The 24584-nt window shown below is 48.7% G+C and overlaps 1 protein-coding gene across 3 annotated transcripts in view; it reads right to left on the bottom strand.

Moving 5' to 3' along the window:
• PACSIN2 (protein kinase C and casein kinase substrate in neurons 2) overlaps nt 1-24584 on the bottom strand; it is a 101288-nt gene that overhangs the window by 22127 nt on the left and 54577 nt on the right. For all 3 annotated transcript variants that reach the window (XM_012638104.1, XM_012638103.1, XM_012638106.1), the window contains exons 2-3: nt 17937-18076; nt 395-551 (exon numbers count right to left, since the gene is read on the bottom strand). In XM_012638104.1, coding sequence (XP_012493558.1) covers nt 395-551; nt 17937-17996 — 217 coding nt within the window. In that variant the 5' untranslated portion in view covers nt 17997-18076. The remainder of the gene's footprint in view (nt 1-394; nt 552-17936; nt 18077-24584) is intronic.

Below are 24584 nucleotides of genomic sequence, written 5' to 3'. Positions count from 1 at the left end.
TGACTTGCTATATGGCAGCTTTTAAAAATAAACAGCTCTCAGTGTTAGAAAGCAAGGTGCTGAGCAGTGAGGGCTTTTACAGGATAGGAATGTCCTCAAGTTCTGAGTTAAACTGGCAAGTGTAAGTGCATCCTATGTGCAACAAGGGCTAGAACAGGAGACCCAGGTGCCGTTTGCAAAGAGTAGTCTTGTGTCTCTAAGCAAAGGAGACGAAAGTTCATGGAGCCTGTGCCTGCTGGTGATGGGCACCCTGACGCTCCTCCACAAAAACCACAGCCCCTCCCAAACTGCAAGAAATATTCCTGCCTGGTCTGAGAGGAACTGGCACAGAGAGGCCACGATTTGCCCAAACCCCCTAGCTAGTGAGCAGCTGCCTTAAGCCAGGCCTCCCTACCCTTCTCCACGAGCTGCCTCCAGCGTCGGGCCCACTCGGTGAGCTGCTGGGCATATGCCTTCTCAATGCGTGCCCGCTCGTGCAGGCAGTTCATGAGGTCACTGCACAGGCGGTGGCCATCGTCAATCCGCTTCACGGTCCGCTTATAGTTCCCAACCTAGGAGACAGAACCAGCTGTGAGGCAGAGGTCCTAGAGCAGCTGCCCACCTGCCAGCCCTCTCCTGGGACTGGGGCAGCCTGCCCCTTGTTGCTGCACAAATGGCCCCAGTGCCAACCAGGCCTTGATGCTCACCTGGGGTCATGCTTACTATGGCCCTGTCCTCATAGTTTGAAAGGCACTTGTGTTGTTACATGACAAGCCTCCCTGTTTTTACTACTAATAGGAACATACAAATCAGTGAACAGGGTGCATCTTAATATTCTCTGGGCTGTGTACTGAGTGGAGGCGGGGAGGCAGCGGGGAGGCAGGCAGACCAGCTTGGGAAGGGTTATGATGGGGGAAGGTGCAGGGTCGAGGACACCCAGAAAGGCATCTCATGCAGACCAAGGGGCCAGGGATGGCTTCCTGGAGTAGGTGACATCTAACTAAAGCCTTCTGATTTAAGGCCATCCATTGTATGCTAGGCTGTTATTACTTCCCAAGTATAATAATAAACACTATTTCTCACTTACTGAGTACCTACTATGTGCCAGGTACCATGCTAGGTGTCTTAAAACTCTAAATAATGCCACCCCCTATCAAATAGGAATAACTATCCCCATTTTACAGATGAGGAAACTAAGGCTTAGGGAAGTTATATAGTTTGCCAAGATCCTGCAGCCAATAGTGGCCGGCTGGGCTGGAGCCGAAGGCAATTTTTCAAATGGTTCCAGGTAGGACAGTCTTGTCTGTCTCAAAAAAAAAAAAGACAAGAATCTTACTTTGTCACCTAGGCTAGAGTGCAGTGGCCTCATTATAGCTCACTGCCACCTCAAACTCCTGGGCTCAAGTGATCCTCCTGCCTCAGCCTCCTGAGTAGCTGGGACTACAGTTGCATACCACCACGCCTGGCTAATTTTTCTATTTTTGGTAGAGAGGGGGTCTTGCTCTTGCTCAGGCTGGTCTCAAACTCCTCCCACCTCGGCCTCCCAGTATGCTAGGATTACAAGTGTGAGCCACAGCGCCTGGCCTCCCAGGTAAGACCGTCTTGATGGCAAAGCTGACTGTTATCTGCTTTGTCAAGGGCCAAGGTGAGTCTTTCTTTTAATATTATTTTTCTTAATTTTCACAAATTTGTGTGTCATCCTTGTGCAGGGGCCATGCTAATCTCTGTATCGTTCCAATTTTAGTATATGTGGTGCCAAAGTGAGCACCCAAGGTGAGTTTTGACTACAGTTGCCTGTCGGTATCCACGAGGAACCGGTTCCAGGATCCCCCTTGGATACTAAAATCTGTGCATACTCAAGTGCCACGTGGGCCCCGTGGAACCTGCACATACAAAAAGTTGGCCCTCCAAATCAGTGGGTTCACATCCTGCGAGTGCCACATTTCGGATCCGCATCTGGTTAGAGATGTGGAACGTGTAGATATTGAGGGCTGACTGTATTGAAAAAAAAATACCCACAGGTAAGTAGACCCACACAGCTCAAACCTGCATTGTTCAAAGGTCAACTTACTTTTCTCCCCCCACATATGAAAGGAGAAATTAGATCATCTAAATTATAAGTAATAATAGAATAATTGAGAAAATGTTAATGGTTAATTTGGGGTGAAAATTAAAATGTTCAACATGTTTCATTCTTTGAGCTGCTGATTTGAAACGATACAAGGTAGCTGATACTTGAGCACCCAGAGGAAATGTGACAGAAAAACAATTTGTTATATTTTCATCCTAGAAAATATAATAGAGGACCCACTGTCCTCAAAAATCTTAGTTGACCCCTTGTCGGTTTTACCTTTTTTAAAAGTCTCTGCCTGGCTGATCATTTCGGCATTTTATCGGTTTAGAGCCAACCTGGAAGTTCCTGAGAACAGGAGGGGCCAAGTGCCTGCTTGTGCAGAAAAGGGTATAGACGTGTCTCTGCAGTGACCATCGGTGCAGCCTGTTTAATTCTGATTTATGAACAATTCGAACTACCTGAGCTTCTGTCCTGAGCTGAGTTAGCCGGATGAGGAAAAGGGCTACGGGAGTGTCTGTTAGGAGGAGGTGGGACAGAGTGGCGTAAGACCTTGCAAAGGGGTAAGACACACAAGCCCTGCGCAGATGCGCAAGGGGAGAGGGGGTGCTGCAGCACTTGGAGGAAGGGCAGTCCCTAAGGTGAGCTCTAGACAGGCTGAGATGACCTCATTCCTACGGGAACCAAATCCTAGTGAAAAGCAAAGAGGCTTAGAGGGTGGTTGGCCTGGGCAGCTTTCTCCAGAGGCATGGTGAGATTTCCACAGGCTTGCTGAAGTGTGGGAACAGCTCTCTGATCTTCCTTCCACAGACCCCTCCCTAGCCTGGTGTGGCCTGGCAGTTCCTCAAAACACAGAGCTGAACCTGAGCTTCAACCCCATACTTCAGCAGCCCCTTTTAGGAAGGCAGAAGCGAGCATTTTCACAACTCATTGGAAGTGACAGCACGTGTTCACTTCCCTTAAAATGGGGCCTTGCTGTCATTTTGAAATTTACAGCAGGATGAAAAAAATACCCAACAAAACACAACTCAGTATTGCTGAGCTGGTGGCAAGAGGAGCTAAGATAATCACAGCCTAATTTAGCCTTGCCAGCTGACATGTACGCAAGATGCCGAGCTGGTTTTCACCTCCCCACCACCAGCGGTACTCACGTCAGCAATCACCATCAAAACATGTGTTTCGGCTCTCCAGAAACCTGCCTACCTCTTTGATTTTCAGAACCCTTGGGAAAAGATTTAGGGAAAAGAAAAGGATCTAGTTCTTGAGTCATGTGTTGGTACAACGCATCAGCACACAGTAGCTGCTATTCTTATTTGAATGACAACTCTTGAAATCTGAAAAGCAGCGATGAACATAGGAAGAATGTTTCAGTAAGCACACAGTTTAGATTTCCATGCAAGCTCCCAGTTGGTCTTGGAGGCCACAGAGGAGCCTGTGCTGGCCATATGACCACTGCTGGGGACAGGGGTCAGGCTGGCTGAGCACAAGGACAATGAGAAAAGGGAGTGGGCCAGACAGCAGGTGCTAAGATACTCCAGCACCATCAGCCCTGCTGTCCCCTGGTAAACGAAATTGCTACATGGGGGCTCATGACAGGCCATCACTTTGAGTTCCCTCTCCATGAACCACTGGTGTCAGAGCAACGTGGCCTTCCGATTCCTTTGAGCAAGGTGCTGCAGTCGTCCTAGCAGCAGAACTACTGATGGCTGTCTTTCTACATTGAGATAGAATCTACACACAGGCAAAGTCACCCTTACAAAGTTACACTTAGATGACTTTGGACGAATGTATGCTGTTGTCTAGCCACTTCCATCTCAAGCCACGGAACATTTCCATCTCCCCGCGAGTTCTCTTGGCTCTCCCCCTGCGGTCCAGCCCTCCCCACGGGCCCCAGTGACCACTGCCATGATCTGTGCCCCTTTTCCAGGACGCCCAGGATGTAGCCTGGCTTCTGTCATTACACTGATGCATGTTGCTGCCTATGTTAGCAGCTCATTCTTTTTTATTGCTAAGTGGTGTTCTATTGTATGGATACACCACCATTTGTTTAGCCATTCATCCTACTGAAGGACATTTGGGTTGTTTTCAGTTTGGGGTTATTATAAATAAAGATGCTATAAACATTCATCTACAGTCTGTGTGTGGACATGTTTTCATGTCTCTTAGGTAAATTTCTAGGAGTGGAATTGCTGTATGGCCCATGTATGTTTCACGAAACTGCCAAACTATTACCCAAAGTGGCTGTATAACTTTGCATTCCCATCAGCAATGTACCAGAGTTCCGACTGTTCTACATTCTCCAGCACTTAGTAGTGTTAGTTTTTTAAAATCTTAGCCATTCTGTTTAGCGTGTAGCAGTATCTCATGGTGATTTTAATTTACATTTCCCTAAAGTCTAATGATACTGAGAATCTTTTCTTGTACCCATGTGCCATCTGCATGTCTTTTTTAGTAAAATTTGTTCTTTTTTTATACATTTTTAAAAAACTGAGGTACTGGGGTGGAGGTGGGCAAGGGCATCATATGTAACCTAATCATCTGTGCCCCCATAATATGCTGAAATAAAAAACAAACAAAAAAAAAACTGAGGTACGACTGATTTTTAAAATGCAAGAAAATTAATTTTTAAATATTTGACAAATCGATCATACACTAAAACCAGGACGTATCTAGTTAACTATTTCTGCTCTATCCATTTTGTAATTAAAAAGCTCTCTCCAGTTTTTCAAAACACTAGCTTGTTTTGAGATGGCCAAATGGCAGATAACTTTATGAGTAGTTGAAAATAAACAAGCTTTCTTCCAAACCTATCAATTGATTTACTCACAAAATACCCATGTTTGAAGTAGGTCTAAAGCTACTGTATTCCTAATTTCCTCTGAATTCAGGCTTACCCCACTCAGATACTAGGATACTAAGGACAAGTGCTCAACATACATGTGCCTGGTGCAGGTGCAGGGAAGGATACCCCACCTTTCCCCTAAGCGACTGCCCAGTGGAGGGGCTTGGAGCTTTGGCACAGGGCGCTGGCTGGGACTGGGCACTAGGAGGAAGGGGGTGGGGAGAGCATCCTGGAGGCAACATCCAATGGGAATTTCCAAGGACAGGTAGGAGGCTGCCAGATTGAAGGTGAGGTGAGGGAAATAACTCTAGGCAGAGGCAACAGCATTGATAAAAGGAAGAAGGCATGCCAGTATGGCCACCTTGGGGCACTGTGAGAAGTCCCCTAGGAATGGAACTCAGAATTTGGGATGCTGGAGATGGGGGTCAGGTGGGGAGAAACCATGAGGGCTGGGCCTTTGTCCTGAAGGGTGCCATGCTCGGGGACTGATGGGGTTCAGGAGGCTGGGGGGAGCTCCTGGAGAAGGAAGACATGAAAGGGGTCACCTGAGACACAGCAGCAGCAACAGAGACAGCACAGCCAGCCAGGAAACGGAGTGCTCTGTCCTCCCAGCGGCAGATGGGGCAACAGAGGTAATGAGATCCCCAGCTTCCGGGCACCTCCCAGGCAGGCAGGCAGCCTTCCCTGCATATGGCACCCTCACCTTCTCCAGGCTGTGCCCACTAGGCTCTCGAAAGAGCAGAACCAACTCCTTTCTAGTGTCCTCCTGAGGAAACTCTCCTCCTTCCCTGGGGCCACACTCCTCCCAATCAAGCTCTGCCGCCAGGGAATCCACTCCTCCCCCTCCAGCTCCCCTAGCTGCCCGCCTTCCTTCTGGCCACATGCCTCTGCCTGCCAGGCTTCTAATCACTCCTCGGGCCTTCCTCAGCCCAGGCCCTGAGAACCCAGCATCAGACAAGCCTTGGTTTTAAAGTCAGCTAGCACAAGTGGGGCTGGAGCTGCAACCATCCCTGTGTAGAAACACCTGCAGAATCAGAAGAGACAGCGGTTGGGCTGGGGTTTATAATGCAGGGCTGCCAGGAAGGACTGTTCAGACAGGTCACACCAGTTCCTTGCTCACCCTGCAGGCATCTAAGCATCAACAGTCTGGAAGTGCCTTTCACAAGGACACAGGAGAATGTCAGCTTCTCTGACTTTACAGCCTACTTTTCTGGCCAACTCCTTTCAGTGGAACACAGTGGCCAAAGGCAATGGGAAAGCTGGGGGTTTGGAAGCAGGCCAGTGAGATCGCTGGGATCCCCGGGTGGGTGAGAGGTAACGTGAACACAGACTTGCAGCCTCCACGCATCGGCTCCCAGCGCCAGAGCCGGGCCCCGGTGCATGCTCAGTGACCCCTACCTATTGTTAACAGCGGGCTAGCAGGTCAGGGGCCTACAGAGGCCACACATGGGTCCCTTTACGTAGACTTTCCATTTCATTCTTATTACCCTCCTCTTTGGTTGGTGACCATCAGGACCGTCTCATAGATAAATTACCCAATTATAGCCAAAGTCCCAGGGTGAAACCAGTGGCCCAAGTGAGAATAGAACAAGGCAAGACCACTCCAACCATCAGGCTCTCTCACCCCATGCTGCCTTGGCCCTGAGGCACCAAGGGAGCTCTAGCCGTTCCTGCCACGGCAGATCTCAGCACCACAAGGGATCCCAATGGACTCTGGACACCCCCAGGAACCCCAGCGAGGTTCTGGCTGTCTCAATGCTGACTCGATGCCCAACAGAGCCAGGGAGCGGCAGTGCTCATGCAGAGAGTGATCTGTGCCCCAGACCACCTTGCCCTCTCCTAGCCAGCCCCTCCGCCTACAGCCAGGCCGTGGGGCACCACTGCCTCTGCCCCCAGCCAGCTCCACTTCCCACGTGCCAGGCCTGGGCGGACACAGGATGACATCATTTTCTAATCCACTGCTCTTTCTCCACTGCTTTCCATGGGGGTCTACTGCACACAGGAACTCAACGAAAATGTGAGGGGTGGGCCAGGCATGGTGGCTTATGCCTGTAATTGAAGAACTTTGGGAGACTGAGGCAGGAGGAATGCTTGAGGCCAGGAGTTTCAGACCAGCCTGCGCAACATAGGGAAACCCTGTCTCTACAAAAAAATTAAAAAATTAACTGGGTGTAGCGCATACCTATAGTCCTAGCTACTTAGGAGGCTGAGGGGGCGAGTCCTAGCTACTCTGGAGGCTTGAGCCCAGTAGTTTGAGGTCACAATGAGCTATGATCCCACCGCTGCACTCTAGCCTGGGTGACAGAGTGAGACCCTGTCATTCATTCCTAAATAAATTAATTAATTAAAAATGTGAGAGGTAAAACCACAAAGTCACTAGAAGAAAATGTAGAGGAATACCTTTGTGACTTAGAGTAGGGATCCTTAAACAAAATTTCAAAAGTAAAAGCTATAAGGATATACACACAAATTTTACTACATCAAAAATTAGGATTTCTGTTTAGAAACTGACATGGACAGTTAACAGACTGCAAATAAGCTGTGTCTTAAATTGACAGTGACTAAAATCTGTAATACCCCAGGAAATCTACACAACATCAAACAGACCTGCCCAGCTACAGGATGGTCAAAGGACATGAACAAGCACTTTCAGAGCAGAGCAGAAGCACAGGACACTAACAGCCTCTCAGAGAGACTCCCGCTTGTGGGTACTAGAGGGATGTGTCCGAGAACAACAAGGTAGCTCTTTCCCCTACAGATGGGCAACCACTGGACAGCAGGAGAAGCCAAATGTGGGCAGAGGTGGGCAGACACCCTTTCCTGTCCGTACCTGGTGGAGCAGCAGACTGGGCAGGCCTCTGCGAACAACCAGGCAGTAATTAAGTCATTAAACGTGCAAGTGCCACCCAACAACCCAGCCATTTCACTCCAGACTTAGGTCCCCACAGAAGTGCCCCCTTGGGTCCCGGAGCGGAGCAACACAGAGGTAGGAAGGATGTGCAGGACAAGGTAGGCACACTGCACCCTGAACAGAAACACATTTTAAAAACATATGTATTTAAAATGCGTGGGCTGGGCACGGTGGCTCACACCTGTAATCCTAGCACTCTGGGAGGCCGAGGTGGGTGGATCACTCAAGGTCAGGAGTTCGAGACCAGCCTGAGCAAGAGCGAGACCCTGTTTCTACTAAAAAAATAGAAAGAAATGATCTGGACAACTAAAAATATATATACACATAGAAAAAAATTAGCCGGGCATGGTGGCGCATGCCTGTAGTCCCAGCTACTTGGGAGGCTGAGGCAGAAGGATTGCTTGAGCCCAGGAGTTTGAGGTTGCTGTGAGTTAGCCTGATTCCACAGCACTCTAGCCCGGGCAACAGAGCAAGACTCTGTCTCAAAAAATAAAAAAATAAAATGCATGCACATGAAGTAGGGATACAAAGGTCACAAGAACAGATGCCAATGAAAGCTGCAACAAGGGCCTAGGTATCAACTGCAGGTAGAGGAAAGGAGAAAAGGATGGGCATTGACGAGTGAGTCCCCACCCTACCTGCCGTGACCCAGGCTCCTTTTTCCGTCGGAGCCTTCCCTGACACCATCTGGCCCTCCGGAGCACCACGCTGCAGCACCCATGTCTCCCGCATCACCTGCACTCGCAGACAGGAGAGACCAAGGCCCCATGGATGGCTGCTCCTGGCTGGTCCAGCTGGGGGCCACGCTGGCCCTTCCAAACACTGTCCCCATCCCTCTCAGTCAGCTCGTCTCAAAATTGGCTCGAGCATGTCAGCCTTACTTCCCCCAGGGGGACCGTAGCCTCTTGGCAACAAGCACCACACACTGAGTGCTTTTCATCAGCAGCAGCATCACAATAGGCTATGTCTGTGCTTTGCCAGGCAGCGTACTGACAGGTTTACATGTGTCACCTCACTTAATCCTATGACAATCCTGGCCAGTAGTACTATTAGTGTCCCTGTTTTACAGAAAAGGAAACTGAGGTTTGAAGAGGTACAGTCATTCACGATCATGCAGCCAGCAAGAGACAGGCCCTCCCTCGGGCTGAGATGAGAGCAGGTGGGGAGCCGGGGCTTAGCGGGCCGATGGCAGGTGGTGTGCGCTCTCATCCGGCCACTGGGCTGCAGCACAGCGGCTCATGGCTGCAGTGCACAAGCCGCTCCTGTCTCCGTCCTATGCCAGTGAGGCTCATCCCAGGAGCCTCAAACTTGTAAATTACCAGGACTACTTTCCAAACACGACCTTGATCTCACCCTCGGAATGGTCATGCCCTTTAACCTGTGGCCCCCTGAGGGCCCAAGCACCACAACTGCTTCCTCTGCAGCCTGGAAAGGTTCAAGGGCGAGCCAGCTGTGCCAAGCTGACCAACAGAAGGAAAAGCTCCTAGTGGAGTCCCTCCATGAAAGCCGGTGAAATCACAGTCAAATGTTTTATTCAAATCTGATAAAGTATGCCAAAAGGCTCCGGCACATTCTCTGTCGTCTTGAAGACAGACGAGAGACAACTCTTTGGGGATTGCTTAAACACAGTCCTGCGGATGGCAACAGGATGGACTAAGTAAGCTTTGATATCTTGTTCAAATCCATCGGATTTCCCAGCCCTCTCTAACGAGGCCTTCCTCCTCCACCTGCTTCCACCAGGGGAGCAGCACAGAGCCGGCTCTGCCCCAGAACATGTGACCTTAGATAAGCACCTCTCTAAATGGCACTCTTGCCATTTTCAGCTGAAGGCAGTCAGAACTAATCTTGTGAGGGCCAACTGCACTGGGATACGGTGGGTTTCTTCCCAACTAGCTGTGCTGTCAGCCTGCCAGGCCACCACTTAACAAGACCTGACCTTTCGCTGGCCATTTCTTCATCCTGAGAGAAGGGGGAGATGATCTCCAAAGGCCTTCACAATTCCAGGATTTCTAACCGAAGAAACATAATTGAAGAAGATGCTGGAGCTTCTTGGCATACTTTGTCAGCTTCGCACAAAGCATTTGACCTTGACCGACGGACTTGCCTGGAGGGACACCACCAGGAGCTTTTCCTTCTGTTGGTCAGCTTGGCACAGCTGGCTTACCCTTGGACCCTCTCCTCCCGGGTACAGAGGGAACAGTTTCCAATCTGTCAATGCCACCGGCTGGCGGGCTACCCACTGAAGCATTCATAACTTTTAATTTTTGAGGGTCTGGCAACACACTCTTGCCATTCACAAACATTTAATGAATATCTACCGTGTGCCAAGGACTGTGTGAGGCGCCAGGGATACAGTGGTGAACAAACTGTCACGGGCCCTTCCCTCACGGAACTTATGGCCAGAAAAATAACACAACTGCAGACAGTGACAAATTCTGAGAATACTCTGGCAGTCAGGGCTGCCTAGAGGAAGTGACGTCTGGGGCGAGAGCTTAAGGGAACTCTGAGGCAAGGCCGCTTTCTAAAGGCTTGCGGCGGGTGTCGTGAGGCCCACACAGAGCGGTATGCTCTGCCACTCCTCTGTCAACCTCCCACCACGGCTCATTTCTCCCTTGGTACTTTGTGTGGACATCGGCTGTCACACACCAAAATGTGTTAACAGTGAGTTTTGAGGGCAATGATCACGGCTTTGTCTCCACCCTTGATGTTAGGCACAGAGAGAGCACCCCATAATATCTTCTTGGAGCCCAGATGGTGTTGGGAGCTGAGATTTCCATTCCACGTGGAGAGGAGGGGACTGAGAAGTTGCTCAGAGGCACAAACAATGAAGTTACCTATGATCCTTTATTTATCAAGTTCTGATTCCAGTGAGTCACATGAGCTTTCCCCACGATAGCTACAGAGAGTCAACTGCCAGTGCATCCTCAGGTAGTTACTCCATGAGGGCAAATGAGCCGCTCCCAGCGCTTCTTTCTCTTTCAGGAGAAAGAGCAGTACGAGCACAAACAGCAGCCTATAAAGCTTCCAGAGAAATACAGGCCTGAGTTAGCTTATCCCTAAGCCTATCCGTGTCCCAGGCAGGCTGGGAGGGCTCGAGGACCATCCCCTCTCCCCGGAACATGACTGCAGCATCACTACCTCTCACCCACATTCCCTTGGCAGGAGGTTGCCCATGGGGAGAGCTCCAGGCAACTTTCTAACAATCTATCCCAACCCCTACACTGAATCTTCTTTGTCAAAGGGGTGACTGTTGATCTTAGGTTATAAAATCTGTTGAGGTCTTCTTGAAAAGACCAAAGAGCAAGAGGTGTCTTTGGGAAGCCCCAAGTCTGTGCCTTGCTTTCCAATGCCAGACTGTACCCTCCACATCCTCATTCCTACAGGGTTCCCCTTCTCCTGGTCCCCACCTTCCTTCCAGCTCACCCACCACCTAGGCTCCCCATGTGCCCCTGCCCTCAAACAAAGGGTCTGGGGGCTCCAACATGATGTTCCCCTGAACCACCCCCCCAGACTAACCTAACCTCCCTGGGGCTCCCCATCCACAAAACAGAGCGATGCTATTTACCCTGCAGGGCCCTGTGAGGTTTAGAGGTTGACATGCCTTGCCTGGGCCTGCTGCTGCTATTGTTTTAGCAACAGCCTCAGTTTCCAAATTATCCTGAGTCTGGTCTGTGAGCTTCCAGCTCAACTCTGACCAGCACTAGTCCTGTGTTTTACTGGGTCCTCACTCCTATCCCAACTCCCGGTTTTCAGTTCTTGCTCCCAACACGGGCCGCATCCTCTGTTCCTGGAACTGGTGTTCATCAGGTAGGAGGGTGAAGAAAATGAGGCTCCCTACCCTGGCAAAGGCACCCCTTGCTATTTGATATTTTAAAAGCTACCCCAGATTTCAACAACCTTCAGATCTATTGAATTATCAATCTTTAATTGACTTGTTCGAAATGACAAAATAAAAAAATGGATGAAATGGAAACCCAGAAACTGCAATTTTCAGAACCTAACTACAAAGGCAGAACACACAAATAATACAGAGATTATTTTTGCATTTTTTAACTAACCGCCTCTTTGAGGCCATCGGCTAGGTTCACCACACTCTGCGCTCTTGGTGCGAGTTGCACACATCATGCGGGCATCAGGGAAGGCCCCAAAACACCCTACATAGTGCTCACACACACAGCATCTGCCACCCTGTGCGCCCTCGCCCACAAGACCCGCCCTGGAGCTCTGGGTCTCGCTCACCCTTCAGCCAAGTGCCCAGCAAACAGCAGGAGCTTGGTCCTGGCTGCGGCTTTTACTGTCCCATGCCCCAGGGAGGCACCTGATGAACGCGGGCGCTGCTCTGCTACAAGAGCCTCCACCTGGGATGGCAAGATCACCTTCCCCGTCTAAGTAAGAGCTGGCTGAAACCCTCAGACACACCCCGATTGATGGTGAATGGAGGCAGGGACAGTGTGAGAGATACCTGAAATTGGGTCAACGGCTAAGGTACAAAGCCAGATGACCTCATGGGGAACTCGCCAGCCGGGAAAAAGCTGGAGTAGCAGTTACTCCAGGAAAGCCCAAGTCTCCTCCTCTCCCCTGCCTTCCCTACGCTGGTACTTTCACACCCCCGGCACCTCTACCCTAGCCCCCCACCCCACCCTGCATCCCAACCTTCTGTCCCCCCAGCTCTGCATCTGGGCACTTTAGCTCCAGCCCCACCACCCCCAGTGCAAACAGACGCTTGCCCAAAATGTCTCCACAGAACTAAGCCCCTACCTAAATTGAGCTCTATAGACCCCTCCTGCTAAGTATATAATTAGATTTGTTACCAAGTAGAAAGGGAAAATATGTCTCTCAAACAGCTTAAACAAGTTACCCTGACATCACTGAAATCAAATGAGAAAATAAAATTTTATCTTCAGAGGAAAAGCTTCCTGGAAGCACAAAACGCTGGGGTGTTAAATTCTCCCAAGGCAAAAACTGAATGACTTTACCTGGCATTAGAACGATGGCATTTAGACAGAAGGAGTCAGGCCTGCATGGACACAAAGAAACTCTCCACCTTTTCCTGTCTCCGTGTGTACAATGCTCATGCATGTAGCTGCCGAAGCAGAGTGCGTAGACAAAGTCGACACTGCAGAGATCACTTGGGCTCGGGAGTCATTGGGATCCCGGCCCTGCCACACAGGTGCCTGTGACCCCCATGGACAAGACACACTCTGGATGTCAGCACACTCACTGCACTAGCATGCGAGCTCCTGGCACTGGGCAGCCCATCACAGAACAGTAGCAGGCTGTTACCCCTTGCTAAGCCCAGCCTCTGAGATGTACCCGAATTCTGCTTTCCCTTCCCCCACTAGCAGTATAACTTGATTTTCCCTGGCAACAGGAATGAGTGAGTACACAGGCTGAAGACAATGCTCAGACAGTGTACATTAAGGGCATGAGCTGAAAACAAAATGACAAATTCTATGGCCTGCAGCAGCCTTCCCAAATGCATGGGAAGACCTACGGTCTACCCTGCCACGTCCACCCTGCACACAGCGAGCCATCTGTGGGCCCAGCACCTGCCCACTGGAACCAGCCTGGTTCTGCACAACTACTGGAACTCAGGTACCTTTAGAGGACATGTTGGGCCCACCAGCAGGAGAGCTCCTGTGAGACCCTCAGTCATTTCTACTCAACCGTCCATCACCCACTCGTTTCAATTATGTAAGTCCCTGCCATGTGCCCCTCGTGGTGCTAGGCACTGACGACACTAGCCGAGCAGGGCTGCCCTGCTCCTGCCAAGCTGTGGGACAGCAGCAGAGGATGGGCACAGCAGGAGTGCTGAAAGCTGTCAAAGGGAAACTCCGCTTACTCATGTAACTCAGTGCTGCTGTTGGACTGTGAGCTCCATGAGGTCGGGACTGTCCTTGTCACATTCACCTCTGTGTCCTAGCCCCAGGCTCAGGCCTGGCACATAGCAGGTTCTCAACACGTACAGGCTGAATGACCAAGGAAGATAAAGGATGGCTTTGTGAAAACCCATAACCGCTATTAGAAGAAACTCCATTATGGGGCAGAGACTAGGCAGCAAAGACTGTTTTCTGCTCTAATCTCAGTGTTAAAGCCAACGCCTAATGTTGACTTCTGCCTGTTTTCATAACCATCCAACCACTGCTCAGCTTGTTTATTCTGAACTGTAAAAACCACCATTTCAGAAACCATAATTCTGAAGAGTCATGAGGTTCAGAGTCAGCCACACCAGGCCACAGTGAAGGCAGTCCAAATGTCTGGGGCTCTGACCCACCCTCCAGGACGACAAAGTCTCACTATTTGAACCATAAGGGAAATGTCCACTATAGCTCAGGGGGAGGGCAAATCCGAAAGAGGAGCAGGATCTCAGGAAAACTGTATTTCCTCACTGGCTTAGAAGAAATTCACAAGAGTACAACTCATTCCTAAAAAAGGTGGGTATAGAGCTCTCTGAAGAGTGGGCCATGGCAGGCTGTTCAGAAATCCCAATGGCCAAATTCTGTCAGAAATGCAGCTCTCCTAAAAATAAGGATAAGAACACTTAAAAAAAGATTATGCAGTATTTGCCAAAGAATGCAGCATGTCTGTATGTTGTGTGTAACATCAGGGTAGGATAGAGTTTCTGCCAAAAAAGAGAAAAGGTGCCACACACAATTTTAGCCTCTTTGAAGATGTTCTCTATAATTCTTTTTCTTATTTATTTATTTTTTGAGACAGAGTCTCATTCTCTTGCCTAGGCTAGAGCACTGTGGTGTCAGCCTGGCTCACAGCAACCTCAAACTCCTGGGTTCAAGCGATCCTCCTGCCTCAGCCTCCGGGGTAGCTGGGACTACAGGCATGTACCACCGTGCCCGGCCAATTTTTTCTATTTTTAGTTGTTTGGCTAATTTCTTTCTACTTATAGTAGAGACAGGGTCTTGCTCTTTCTCAGGCTGGTCTCGAACTCCTGAGCTCAAGCAATCCTTCCGATCCTCCTGCCTTGGCCTCCCAGAGTGCTAGGACTACAGGTATGAGTCACCACACCCGGCCAGATGTTCTCTATAATTCTTGAACCGTCCTGGGAAGGAGGAATTTGCAATGCCATGTTTTAGGCCTAGGAAACTGAGTAGGTTATTTCATAGCAAGCACCACGGCCCCTCGTCTCCCACGCCACCTTTCCTGCCCCCCAGGAACCCCACTTCCCTCACATTCTCCAGCAAATCCTACAGCACCTAGCACAATGACCTGCTTAACTTCTGTCTTTTCCCTCCAAATGTCACAGCTAAAGGCTCCTGGAGGGCAGGGCCATGTCCCTCCCATGCAGGCACACAGCCAGTATGCAGTAGATGGTTCTGGAATGACCTATGCCAGTTAGTACCTTTTGGAGAAAAGGAGTAAAATTAAACACAAAAGACTTTTCCACCTTGATATCACAAACAAGGCTTTCTTTGGGAAAAGTTGCCTTCCATGTGAAAGAGGAACTTGCCAGCCACCGGGAGAGACAAGCAGCTGGCAGAGTGCCCCTGAGTCTCTCAGATGTAAGCAGGGCCAGCTTGCTGAGCAATCACTCCTCCAGTCAATGAACATGAGGGGGGAGGTAAGAGGAGGAGGAGGAGGGCACCATGAGTAGACATAAGCTGAAGAACGATCTCAGGGGCAGCATCACAAGCTGAGCAGAGCCCGCCTGAGCATTCTTTGGGCAAAGGAGATGGTCTTATCTACTGACATTACTGTAGCTGAGAATTTAACAGGGAGCACAGGAGCTTAAGTCAATGACTGAATTTGTTAAAGCTGCTTGAGTTAATATATGCTCACTGTATACAATGACAATGTTCAGCTCAATTTTTTTTAACAAGCAGCTAAAGACTTCTGCAATAGCACTATATTTAGCTATTAAAATTTCCTAGCAGTTTCTGCCACCAAGTGGGTAATTAAAACAACACTGCCAAAGGCACTGCAGGAACAGATTGCAGACTGTGTGATTACCTCCAGCTCCCACAGCAGAGGGACAGTGTCCCCAGCCAGACCTGTCCTGATGCCCTACACCACTTACATGTGTTCATCCCTTTAACCCTCACAATACTGGGATGTGGATACCATTATTAGCCCCATTTTATAGATTGCGAAATTGAGGCAAAAAAAAAAATTAGTAACTATCCCAAAGCCATATACGGATAGTAAGTGACGAGGCCAGGAATCAAACCCAGGCCCCCTGGCTCCAGAGCAATGTCTTCCCCGTCCCCATTGTCTCTCTTGGCCCATCACTCACTTCGGAGCACCTTCATCCTCCCTGCACCACCGAGCTCAAGGCAGGGACTGATTACAACCAGCCAGCAACATCACTATAGTCACAAAACAGAAAGGCTCCCCACGACTCTAAGGGTTTCTATCTATAGTTCTGGTGCAGTGTTAAGAACGAGGACTGCATTTCTCAAGGCTGGCAGCACGAGAGTGCGCAGGATGTGCACTGCCACCATCTGCTCCACAAGTGCTTCAGGCCACAGCCTCTCTAGGGGTCAGCGAGTGGGACCTGCCTGCCTATGAACCTGTACCTGAAGGTGGGGGCAGATGGGCGGTCCTGAATTCCAGCCTTGTCCCAGGGGCACCTCCAAACTACATCTTGTAACTGCTGGTGCTGATACGGCTTCATCTAGTTTTACCACCAACCCTTCATCACCAACCCTCCTGCGGCACCGTGAGATGCACCTGGCAGCGCCCCCGCTGCAGAGTGGCTGGAAACACATCTGTCATTGTTCCTGTCACTCTTGCTGCCTTAACTGAAATGTTTTCCGTGCAGATGTGTCTCTCTAGCTACTGGAATTTGAGCTGGACACCCCCCAAGAAAGCTGCCACCAGCCGAGGGGCAGCAGTGGAGAGTGCCTGCATGCTCTGTGCTTTTACTTCTGCTGCTGCAGATATCCGCTGGAGGGCAGGGACTCAGTCTGTCACATTCCCTGCTATACCCACACAGGGCCTAGCACACAGTAGGTGCTCAATAAATACATACTTTTAATGAAACAAAGTATTCAACTAAAAGTCAGGGATGACCTTTTTGCCCAATACAGAGGAAAGTAAAGTGTCGACAGAATTTTGAGCTCCTTGCCCATCCTTTTTTAAAAACTTGGGCACTTGTGATCACTTGTCTCTATTAGATGGTAATATCAGATGGTATTTGATTGTAGCCAAAAGTATACACCTAGTTCCTTTAGGTTGATAAAACTACTTCCTGCTAGTCCATAGCAAACACCAGGGCATCCCTCTCATCTCTTCCACCGCCAGAGCCTCCTGTGTCCGGAGAGCACCCACGAGGGTGCTGATGTTTACGTCCCCATCTCGCCCTGGCAGCCTCCCTCGGAAGCCAGTGGTACACCCCATACAGAGGAAGACCATGAGGCTCAGACCACTTAAGCGCATCCCAAGCTCACACGGCTGGTAATGACACAGCTGGGATCAGAGCCCAGAGCTTTCCAACTGCAAAGCCTCTTTCCAAAAAGCCCACAACTGCCAGGAAAGCGCAAGGCGTTTTGCCATGGGGACAAAACTTGATAAAAAATTGACTTTCCTTTAACTAGCAGGCAGGAGAAGTAAGTGAGTGAGGCTCAGGAAGAATGACTCCCAAAAAACCCACAATATAGCCTAATCAGGAAGGGAGTTCCTCACGGGCAGGCAGATGCCCCGACAAGCTCGAAGGCAGTTTGTTTGGCCCTCTGGCCACTTGCTTATGCCACCCAGCAAGGTCTCACATCACAGCCATCTGTGTTACTATACAAAACTCAAAAGTAAGGTGCCTTGCAGGCTAAGCCCAGTAATTACCATATGTCATTCCCAGTCACACGGCTGAACACAAAAAGGAAGATCTGAGAATGGACAAATCACCAAGACCTTTCATAAACAGCCCCAACCTCTTTAAGGACCAAACTCTTCCGTTTTCTAGCAAGGTAGGTTCACTGCCTTCACTGGTGGCCACGGCAAACCTGAACTGGCTGAAAACGAGCATCCACATCTCTCCTGCTGCCGTCTGGATCTGACTGCAAATGCCTGGCTGGTTTTGGAGAATGTTCACCTCATCCTCCTATTCCCCCAAAATAACAGAAAGCCCTGCCGGGCACCATGGGCGGTCACTGCAGTCTGCAAGAAGAAAGCGTGAGCATCACCTCCCAGAAGCTATCGCTGGACACTTCTACTCCAACGGAATCATCATACGTGACAGACATTTCTTCAAAGGGTGAGGGAGCAGCAGGGAATGCTTAGATTCAGGGATTCAACTTCGGATGCTCAAAATCCGTAGATAAACCTACGAAAGAAAAACACACATCATGTGGTTTTTATTATAAATTCCCAAGGTCAAAAAGCAAGTCATCTCTATTTCATAACTTCCCATTTCCATTGATCCTTTAATGCTGTCTAAAATGTTTCCTTGAGGTGAGAGAGAGTCAATAAACTCTAACCATTGTACGTGTGTGTATGTGTACATCTCTCACACTAACAAGTAAACCTCCACATCTTACTGAAAAGTTCAAAGAACTTTCTGAAGAACAGTTTGCATTCTTAGATCAACAGATTGATAATCTTACTAAATGATCTTCCTCATCCTCTGGAGCAGGGGCAGAGAACATGTGGGGCCAGCATGCAAAAGCAGGCAAAGTCCAGCGTCTTCGGGCTCGCCCGGCCCAGGCGTCCCTACCCATCGGCAGGGCTGGTGTCTGGGATAAAACATGAGCGGAAGTAATCCCACCTTCGATACCCAACCCCGCTCCCCAGAGTTCCCACCATGATCCCCTGTGCTGGGCTCTGTTCCCACTCCCCCACCACCATCCTGACCAACTCATCTCAGCCACTGAAGCCCTGAATTCAGACCACTTTACTCTGACGCTGCCCAGGTGTGGCTCAGGTGGAGAGAATAAAAGCAAACAAGCTAAATCAATCATGTCTGAGTAACAGACACGTGATTCCAGGCAAGGGTAAAGGGGTAATTATTTCTCCTGCTAGAGGGAAGAAGCTGAAGGACCCCCACTATGTTCATAAGCATAAATCGCTTTGCTAGAATGACCCGTCCACAGCCCAGATGAAACCCTCTGACTTCTTAGTGAAAAGGTGACTCCACCTTTCTCTACCTCACCCTGTGTTCAGATCATACAGTCAGTGGCTCCAGAGTTGCCCAACTACCACAGTCAGGAGTCCAAAGCCTCAGCGTAGCAACGGGAAGGGGTAGAACAGAACGGCCAACGCTTTTTGAGCACCTACAAGAGGCAGACTTTGTTCTAGGTACTGTTCCACATGCTTTCACACTAATCCTCACGGTTCTCTGTGAGACAAGCTAGAATCACAGTAAGGAACACAGGCTCCAGAGTCGGACTGCCTAGGCTTGGATCCCGGATCCATTACTTACTAGCTGGGCAACAGTGGGCAAGTTACCTACCCTCTCTGTGCCTCAATTGCTTTATCTTTAAAAGAGAGACAATAATGGAACCTACATCACAGAATTGCTGTGAGAGTACATACAAGGGCTACATACGAGGGTTTAGAACAATACGTGGTCCATACTAAGTGCTGCGGACACAGTAAATATTAAATAATAATGTATTTATTATTGTTGCCATTACTATTATATAGTAATTACCATTACTTTTATCTCTATCTTACAGAAGAGAAAACTGATGGTCAGAGAGGTAATGTATTAGTCCCTGGCCGTCCAACAGTGGATGGTAGGGACTAGCATTTGACACCAACTCTACCTGTTTGCTAAGGTAATATTCTCTCCATTACGCTGAGATGTTTTCCGAAAACCATCTCAAATTTAAATAAATCAGATGTCCTATAACCTAAAATCTAATTGCTAATTAAAGGGGTTTAATCTGGTGGATTGCAGAGCTTCCGAAGGTAAACACACCATTGTGCGGCAATAGGTACAAAGAACAGAAGAGATTACGGTACTTCAAAGCCAAGCATTCCAGAGACACTCCTGACAGGAAGAGACAGTTGCTTGGTTGTGACACAAGTGCTGTCCTAACAGCAGGCTCTTACAGGGAGAACCCCAGCGAGGACCCGCACATTGGCTCGGACTCCGCTCCACAGTCCCCTGGCTCGCTAGGATATCACAGAGGCTGGACAGGCCATCTAGCCTGGGCCCAGGTGCCACCTCTCAACAGCATGTCCTATGCTGTGGAATCCTAAGCCACTATCCAGGGCCCTCCAGGAGTGGCCCCAGGCCATGTATGCAGCAGCAGAAAGCCTTCTACCCAGAGCAGCTGGTCTCTGCTCCAGGCTTCTCGGGGAGTACCAGGGCTTTTGGCTCATGTGAGTCCCAATCACACTGCCAGCTGGGCTGCCTGGCCAGCCCTGGGAGCAGCTGCAGGGAGGAACAGCCCCTGTCTGGACTGAGAAGCCGCTTGACACCCGAGCTGCTCAGGCAGAGGCACTCAGGTTCTGCCTGGATGAAGCCGTGGTTTAGACACTAATGGAAGATCGGTTCTGCAAAAGATTTATTAAGAGCCCACTCCGTGCCAGGAGCCAAGGACAGGCTCGGCACAATGCTCAACTTTTAGGAGCAAGAGCCAGACTCACTGTGTAGATACCAAAACCAAGATACTCTCTAGAGCTGCCAGGGCCTCAGAAAGGACACATGCTCTCAGCTGACCCGTGGGAACAAGGAACACCCAGTGAGGGGAAGGGCAAGTCACATAGTGGAGAGCTGGGGTAAGGACCCACACTTGATCACTTTCCCTCTGTGCAGGGCTGAGATTTCACCATAGCACTGTGCTCAGTGACTGTGACATCCCCAAATCATCACTATGAGATGCCTTCACGTTCAACAAGGGCCAAGCACACCCCACCAGCATCCTATGTGGCCACAGCTCAATGTGTAACGACATCAGCTCAACTACCCGGGGGCACTAGACTTCATTTTCATGCTCAACCAGCTCCTCCCACAAATTTTTCACCTCCCAATTTAGACATTCTCCAAGATTATGTATGAATGTCTTTATTAATTTAAGTAAAACAAAAGTAGGAAGACAAATCTCTCTTTGTAAAATTGTACAAGGCATTTAAGACCCAATGTAAATGACTTTTGGGAGTTCCGTACTACCACCTCATTTCTGAGTTGTAATAATTCAGAATTAACTACATTTTCTTTCTGAACCCTCTAAGTGGATCTTACACAGGGTCTCACTGAACGGTGCAGTCAGAAACCGGCAAGGACATGCAAAGCCCTACAGGGGACACAGAGGCAAGGCATAATAAACCCAAATAGACAGAGACAGTGAGGGGAAGCATTGCAGGTCTTGTGCCAGAGTCAGCGAGGTAACACAATGAAAGTGCCCACTGGGAAAGCCTAGGATAGTGGGAAATCACAGGCTTTGAAACTGGAAAGCTCAGGTTCGAATCCCAGCTCTCCCACTGACTAGCTGGGTGACTGTGGGAAAGCCACGCCATTTCTCTGAGCGCCAGTTCCTGTGCTGTGCTTTACCAGGTTTCAGTGAAGGTTACACAAGATGGTAGGAAGGCCCCAGGACCCCAGGTCACAGCCTGTGGCAGGGCCTCTCTCGATGGAGCGCTGCCCTCAGCCCACACCCTTGGCCCCAAGTGTCCTCTCTACTTCCTTCAGCTCCACCCGACAGTCACAAGGAACGTGGACAGAACGGAGGACCTGGGGGACAAGGATCTGCACCACAGAGAAAACCTAACTGATGTTATGGCATTGGTCGACCTGGGAACTCATCTCTGGTGTTCACAGAGCCACATCAACCTCTGGGGCCTGCACTCTCAACTAGCAACTCCTAAGCCCTCTTCTTTCCTGCCTCTGCTCCCGGATGTCAGCAGCAGGGGCCTGTCCTACCGCCCCGTCTCTCCCAGAGTGCCCTGCACCAACCCAGCGTATTTGTCTCTCCTGGCTCCCCACTCTCTGCCATGACAAGCCCCTTCTCCCCACCACCTGCACACCCTGTGGTCTGTCCTTGCGGCTTTTTCCACACCTCCCAGCAATGATCTCAGGTACTCCCGTGACCTCCAATGTCACCAGTGTGCAGGACGCAGCAGCAGCTCTCTCAAGAGTCAGCCTGGCCATCAGAAGAGGAGGAGATCTTCCTCACAGACTGCAGGAGGATTAGCAATGATGAATGAAAGTCATTTGGCATTCATCTGACATCCTTAAAGTGGCAGTCATTGCTCTGAAAATTACCACCCAGCAAGCCACCCAAAGGTGGTGAGAAATGTCGGTGACTGGAGTTGGATTTGACTTTTATTTTCTCATTATTTTTGCTACTGAGATAAGCACTCTTTCTGAGGCTGTCACCCACCCCTGCGACCTTGCCGTCAGCCCTCCCTTCCTCAGTGATGAGGCGGCCAGTCGGACCTCACTGGCCAAACACTGCGCTCCATGCCACACATGTGTGCGCTTCCTTTAATCCCAATGACAATCCTATGGGTTAGCGGTTATCATCATGCACCTTGTTAAAGTGGGGAAACTGAGGCACAGAAAGGGTAAGGAGCTTGCCCAAGTGCAGGAGTTGAGAGCTGAATAAAGGCAGGTTGACAGCAGCTGTGCTCTTAACCACTGACCATAACCACCTCAGTGCTGCGCTAATATCTAGAACATACGTGAAACACTACATGTGCTGCTGTGTCCTGTGCCATCCTGAATGATGCTAACGTCCTGTTCTCATGGGTAGTCTGCTGATCTTGGCCTTTTAAGTGGGTATGAGTAGTTAACTCACCCTGGTTTTAATCTGTTTCCCTTGTTGACACTTGGTGTAAATTATACTTGCTGCTGCTCTGTGAGTTTGTTTTGTTTTTAAAGAAAGAGAGCGTGAGTCTTACTATGTTGCCCAGCTGGCCTTGAACTCCTGGGCTCCAGCAAACCTCCCAAGCAGCTGGGACTACAAGTGTACACCATCCCCTGGCCGTGCCCTATCTTTTTATTCCTTCATGGGGTCATTTGTTGCATAGATATTCTTAATTTTAATATAGTGTAATTCATCAAAATTTTCTATTATAGTTAGTGTTTTTATGTCCTGTTTAAGAAGTCTTTCCTCTTGCTGAGGTCATGAAGACATTCATTCACCCTTATTATCTTTTAAATGAGTGAGGTTTTTTTTTTGGTTTTTACTTTTCACACCCAGAAATGATGTTTGCCCGTGATGTGACATGCAAGTCAGGTTTCATCTCTTCATGTGGATGTTGAGTTGGTCCAGCACCATTTGCTGAAAAAGCCTTCCTTTCCCGCACTCTTCCGCAGAGCCACTTCGTCCGTAGACGTGTGGATCTTTATCTAGGCTCTCTATTCTAGCCTCTGTGCTGTGCCAACACCACCAGGTCTTAATCACTGCACCTTTATAAGAATTGTTGGTATCTAGCAGAGGAATCCTCCACTTCATTCTTCCAGGGTGGCTTGCCTATCCTTGGCCTTTTACATCACCATACACATCTTAAAATCTGTCTGTTCACTTCCACCAACCAGCCCACTCTGCTGGGATTTTGATCACTCTGAGAGAACTGACAACTTTACAACACTGAGTCTCCTAATCTGTGGTATATACTCCATTTATTCAGGCCTTCTTTAATTTCTCTCAAAACTAATTTACAGTCTTTTGTATAGAGTTCTTACATACCTTTTGTTAGTGTATTACTCAGTATTTAACTTTTTTTTTTTTTTTTTAAGACACAGGGTCTCTCTGTTGCTCAGGCTGGAGTGCAGTGGCTATTCATAGGCGTGATCATAGCTCACTAAAGCCCTGAACTCTTGGCCTCAAGTCATCCTCCTGCCTCAGCCTACTGCGTAGCTGGGACTACAGGCACACACCACTGTGCCCTGCAGTATTTAATACTTTTGATGTTATAAATGGTATCTTTAAAATATTTTCATTTTAGCTGCTTATTGTTAATATGTAGAGCAACTGATTTTCTTCCTTTCCAATTTGTATGGCTTTTCTTTTTCTTGCCTTACTGCCCTGGAGAGGACTTCCAATAAAATGTAGAAACCCTTCCCGATCTCAAAGACGAAGCTTTCAACATTTCACCATTAAGGTTAGCTATGGGACTTTTAGAAATGCTACTTTTCGGATAAGAAAGTTTCCTTCTACTATAATTCTACTAAAAGCTTTTATCACAAATGAATGTTAGTGTAAGATTGGCTTTATTTCTTCTTAAATATTTGGCAAAACTTGTCAGTCATCTGGGCCTGGGGTTTCTGTAAGAAGTTTTAATTATAGATTCTAATTCTTTAACAGGTAAAGGACTATTCATGTATTTTCTATTTCTTTGTGTGATTTTGGAAAGCTGCACTTTTCTAGGGAGTCCATTTCATTTTCCTAAAATGTATTGGCATAAAAGTGTTCATATTATTCTCTTAGATTCATTTTAAAGACTGAAGGGTCTATAAAAATGCTCATTCCTGACACTGGCTTATTGTGCCTTTTCCTGACCAGACTCATCAGAGGTTTACAGATTTTTATTCTTTTTCAAAGAAGCAACTTTTAGCATTCATTCATTCATTCATTTTTACTGTCTATTGAGTATCTGTTTCTGTTTCCTTGATTTTTTCTCTTTATTATTTCCTTCTTTCTACTTTCTTTGGCTTCATTAATTTTCAGACTTTCTTAACTTTTAAAGCCACAAATTTCCCTCTAAGCACAATTGGAGCTATATTCCACAATCTCATTTATTTTTCATAATAGTCCCAAGAGGCAGGTATTTTTACTTCCTTTCACAGATGAGAAACTGAAGATCAAATTACTTGTTCAAGGTCTCATAGCTAATAAATGGTGAGACCAAGAGTTAAAATCAGGTTCTGTCTGGTTCTAAAA

The sequence above is a fragment of the Propithecus coquereli genome, unplaced genomic scaffold (genome assembly GCF_000956105.1).
Source record: "Propithecus coquereli isolate 6110/MARCELLA unplaced genomic scaffold, Pcoq_1.0 Scaffold126, whole genome shotgun sequence".
Lineage (NCBI taxonomy): Eukaryota > Metazoa > Chordata > Mammalia > Primates > Indriidae > Propithecus > Propithecus coquereli.
Note: the sequence above shows the minus strand (reverse complement) of the source record. Positions and strands in the feature narration are given on the sequence as shown.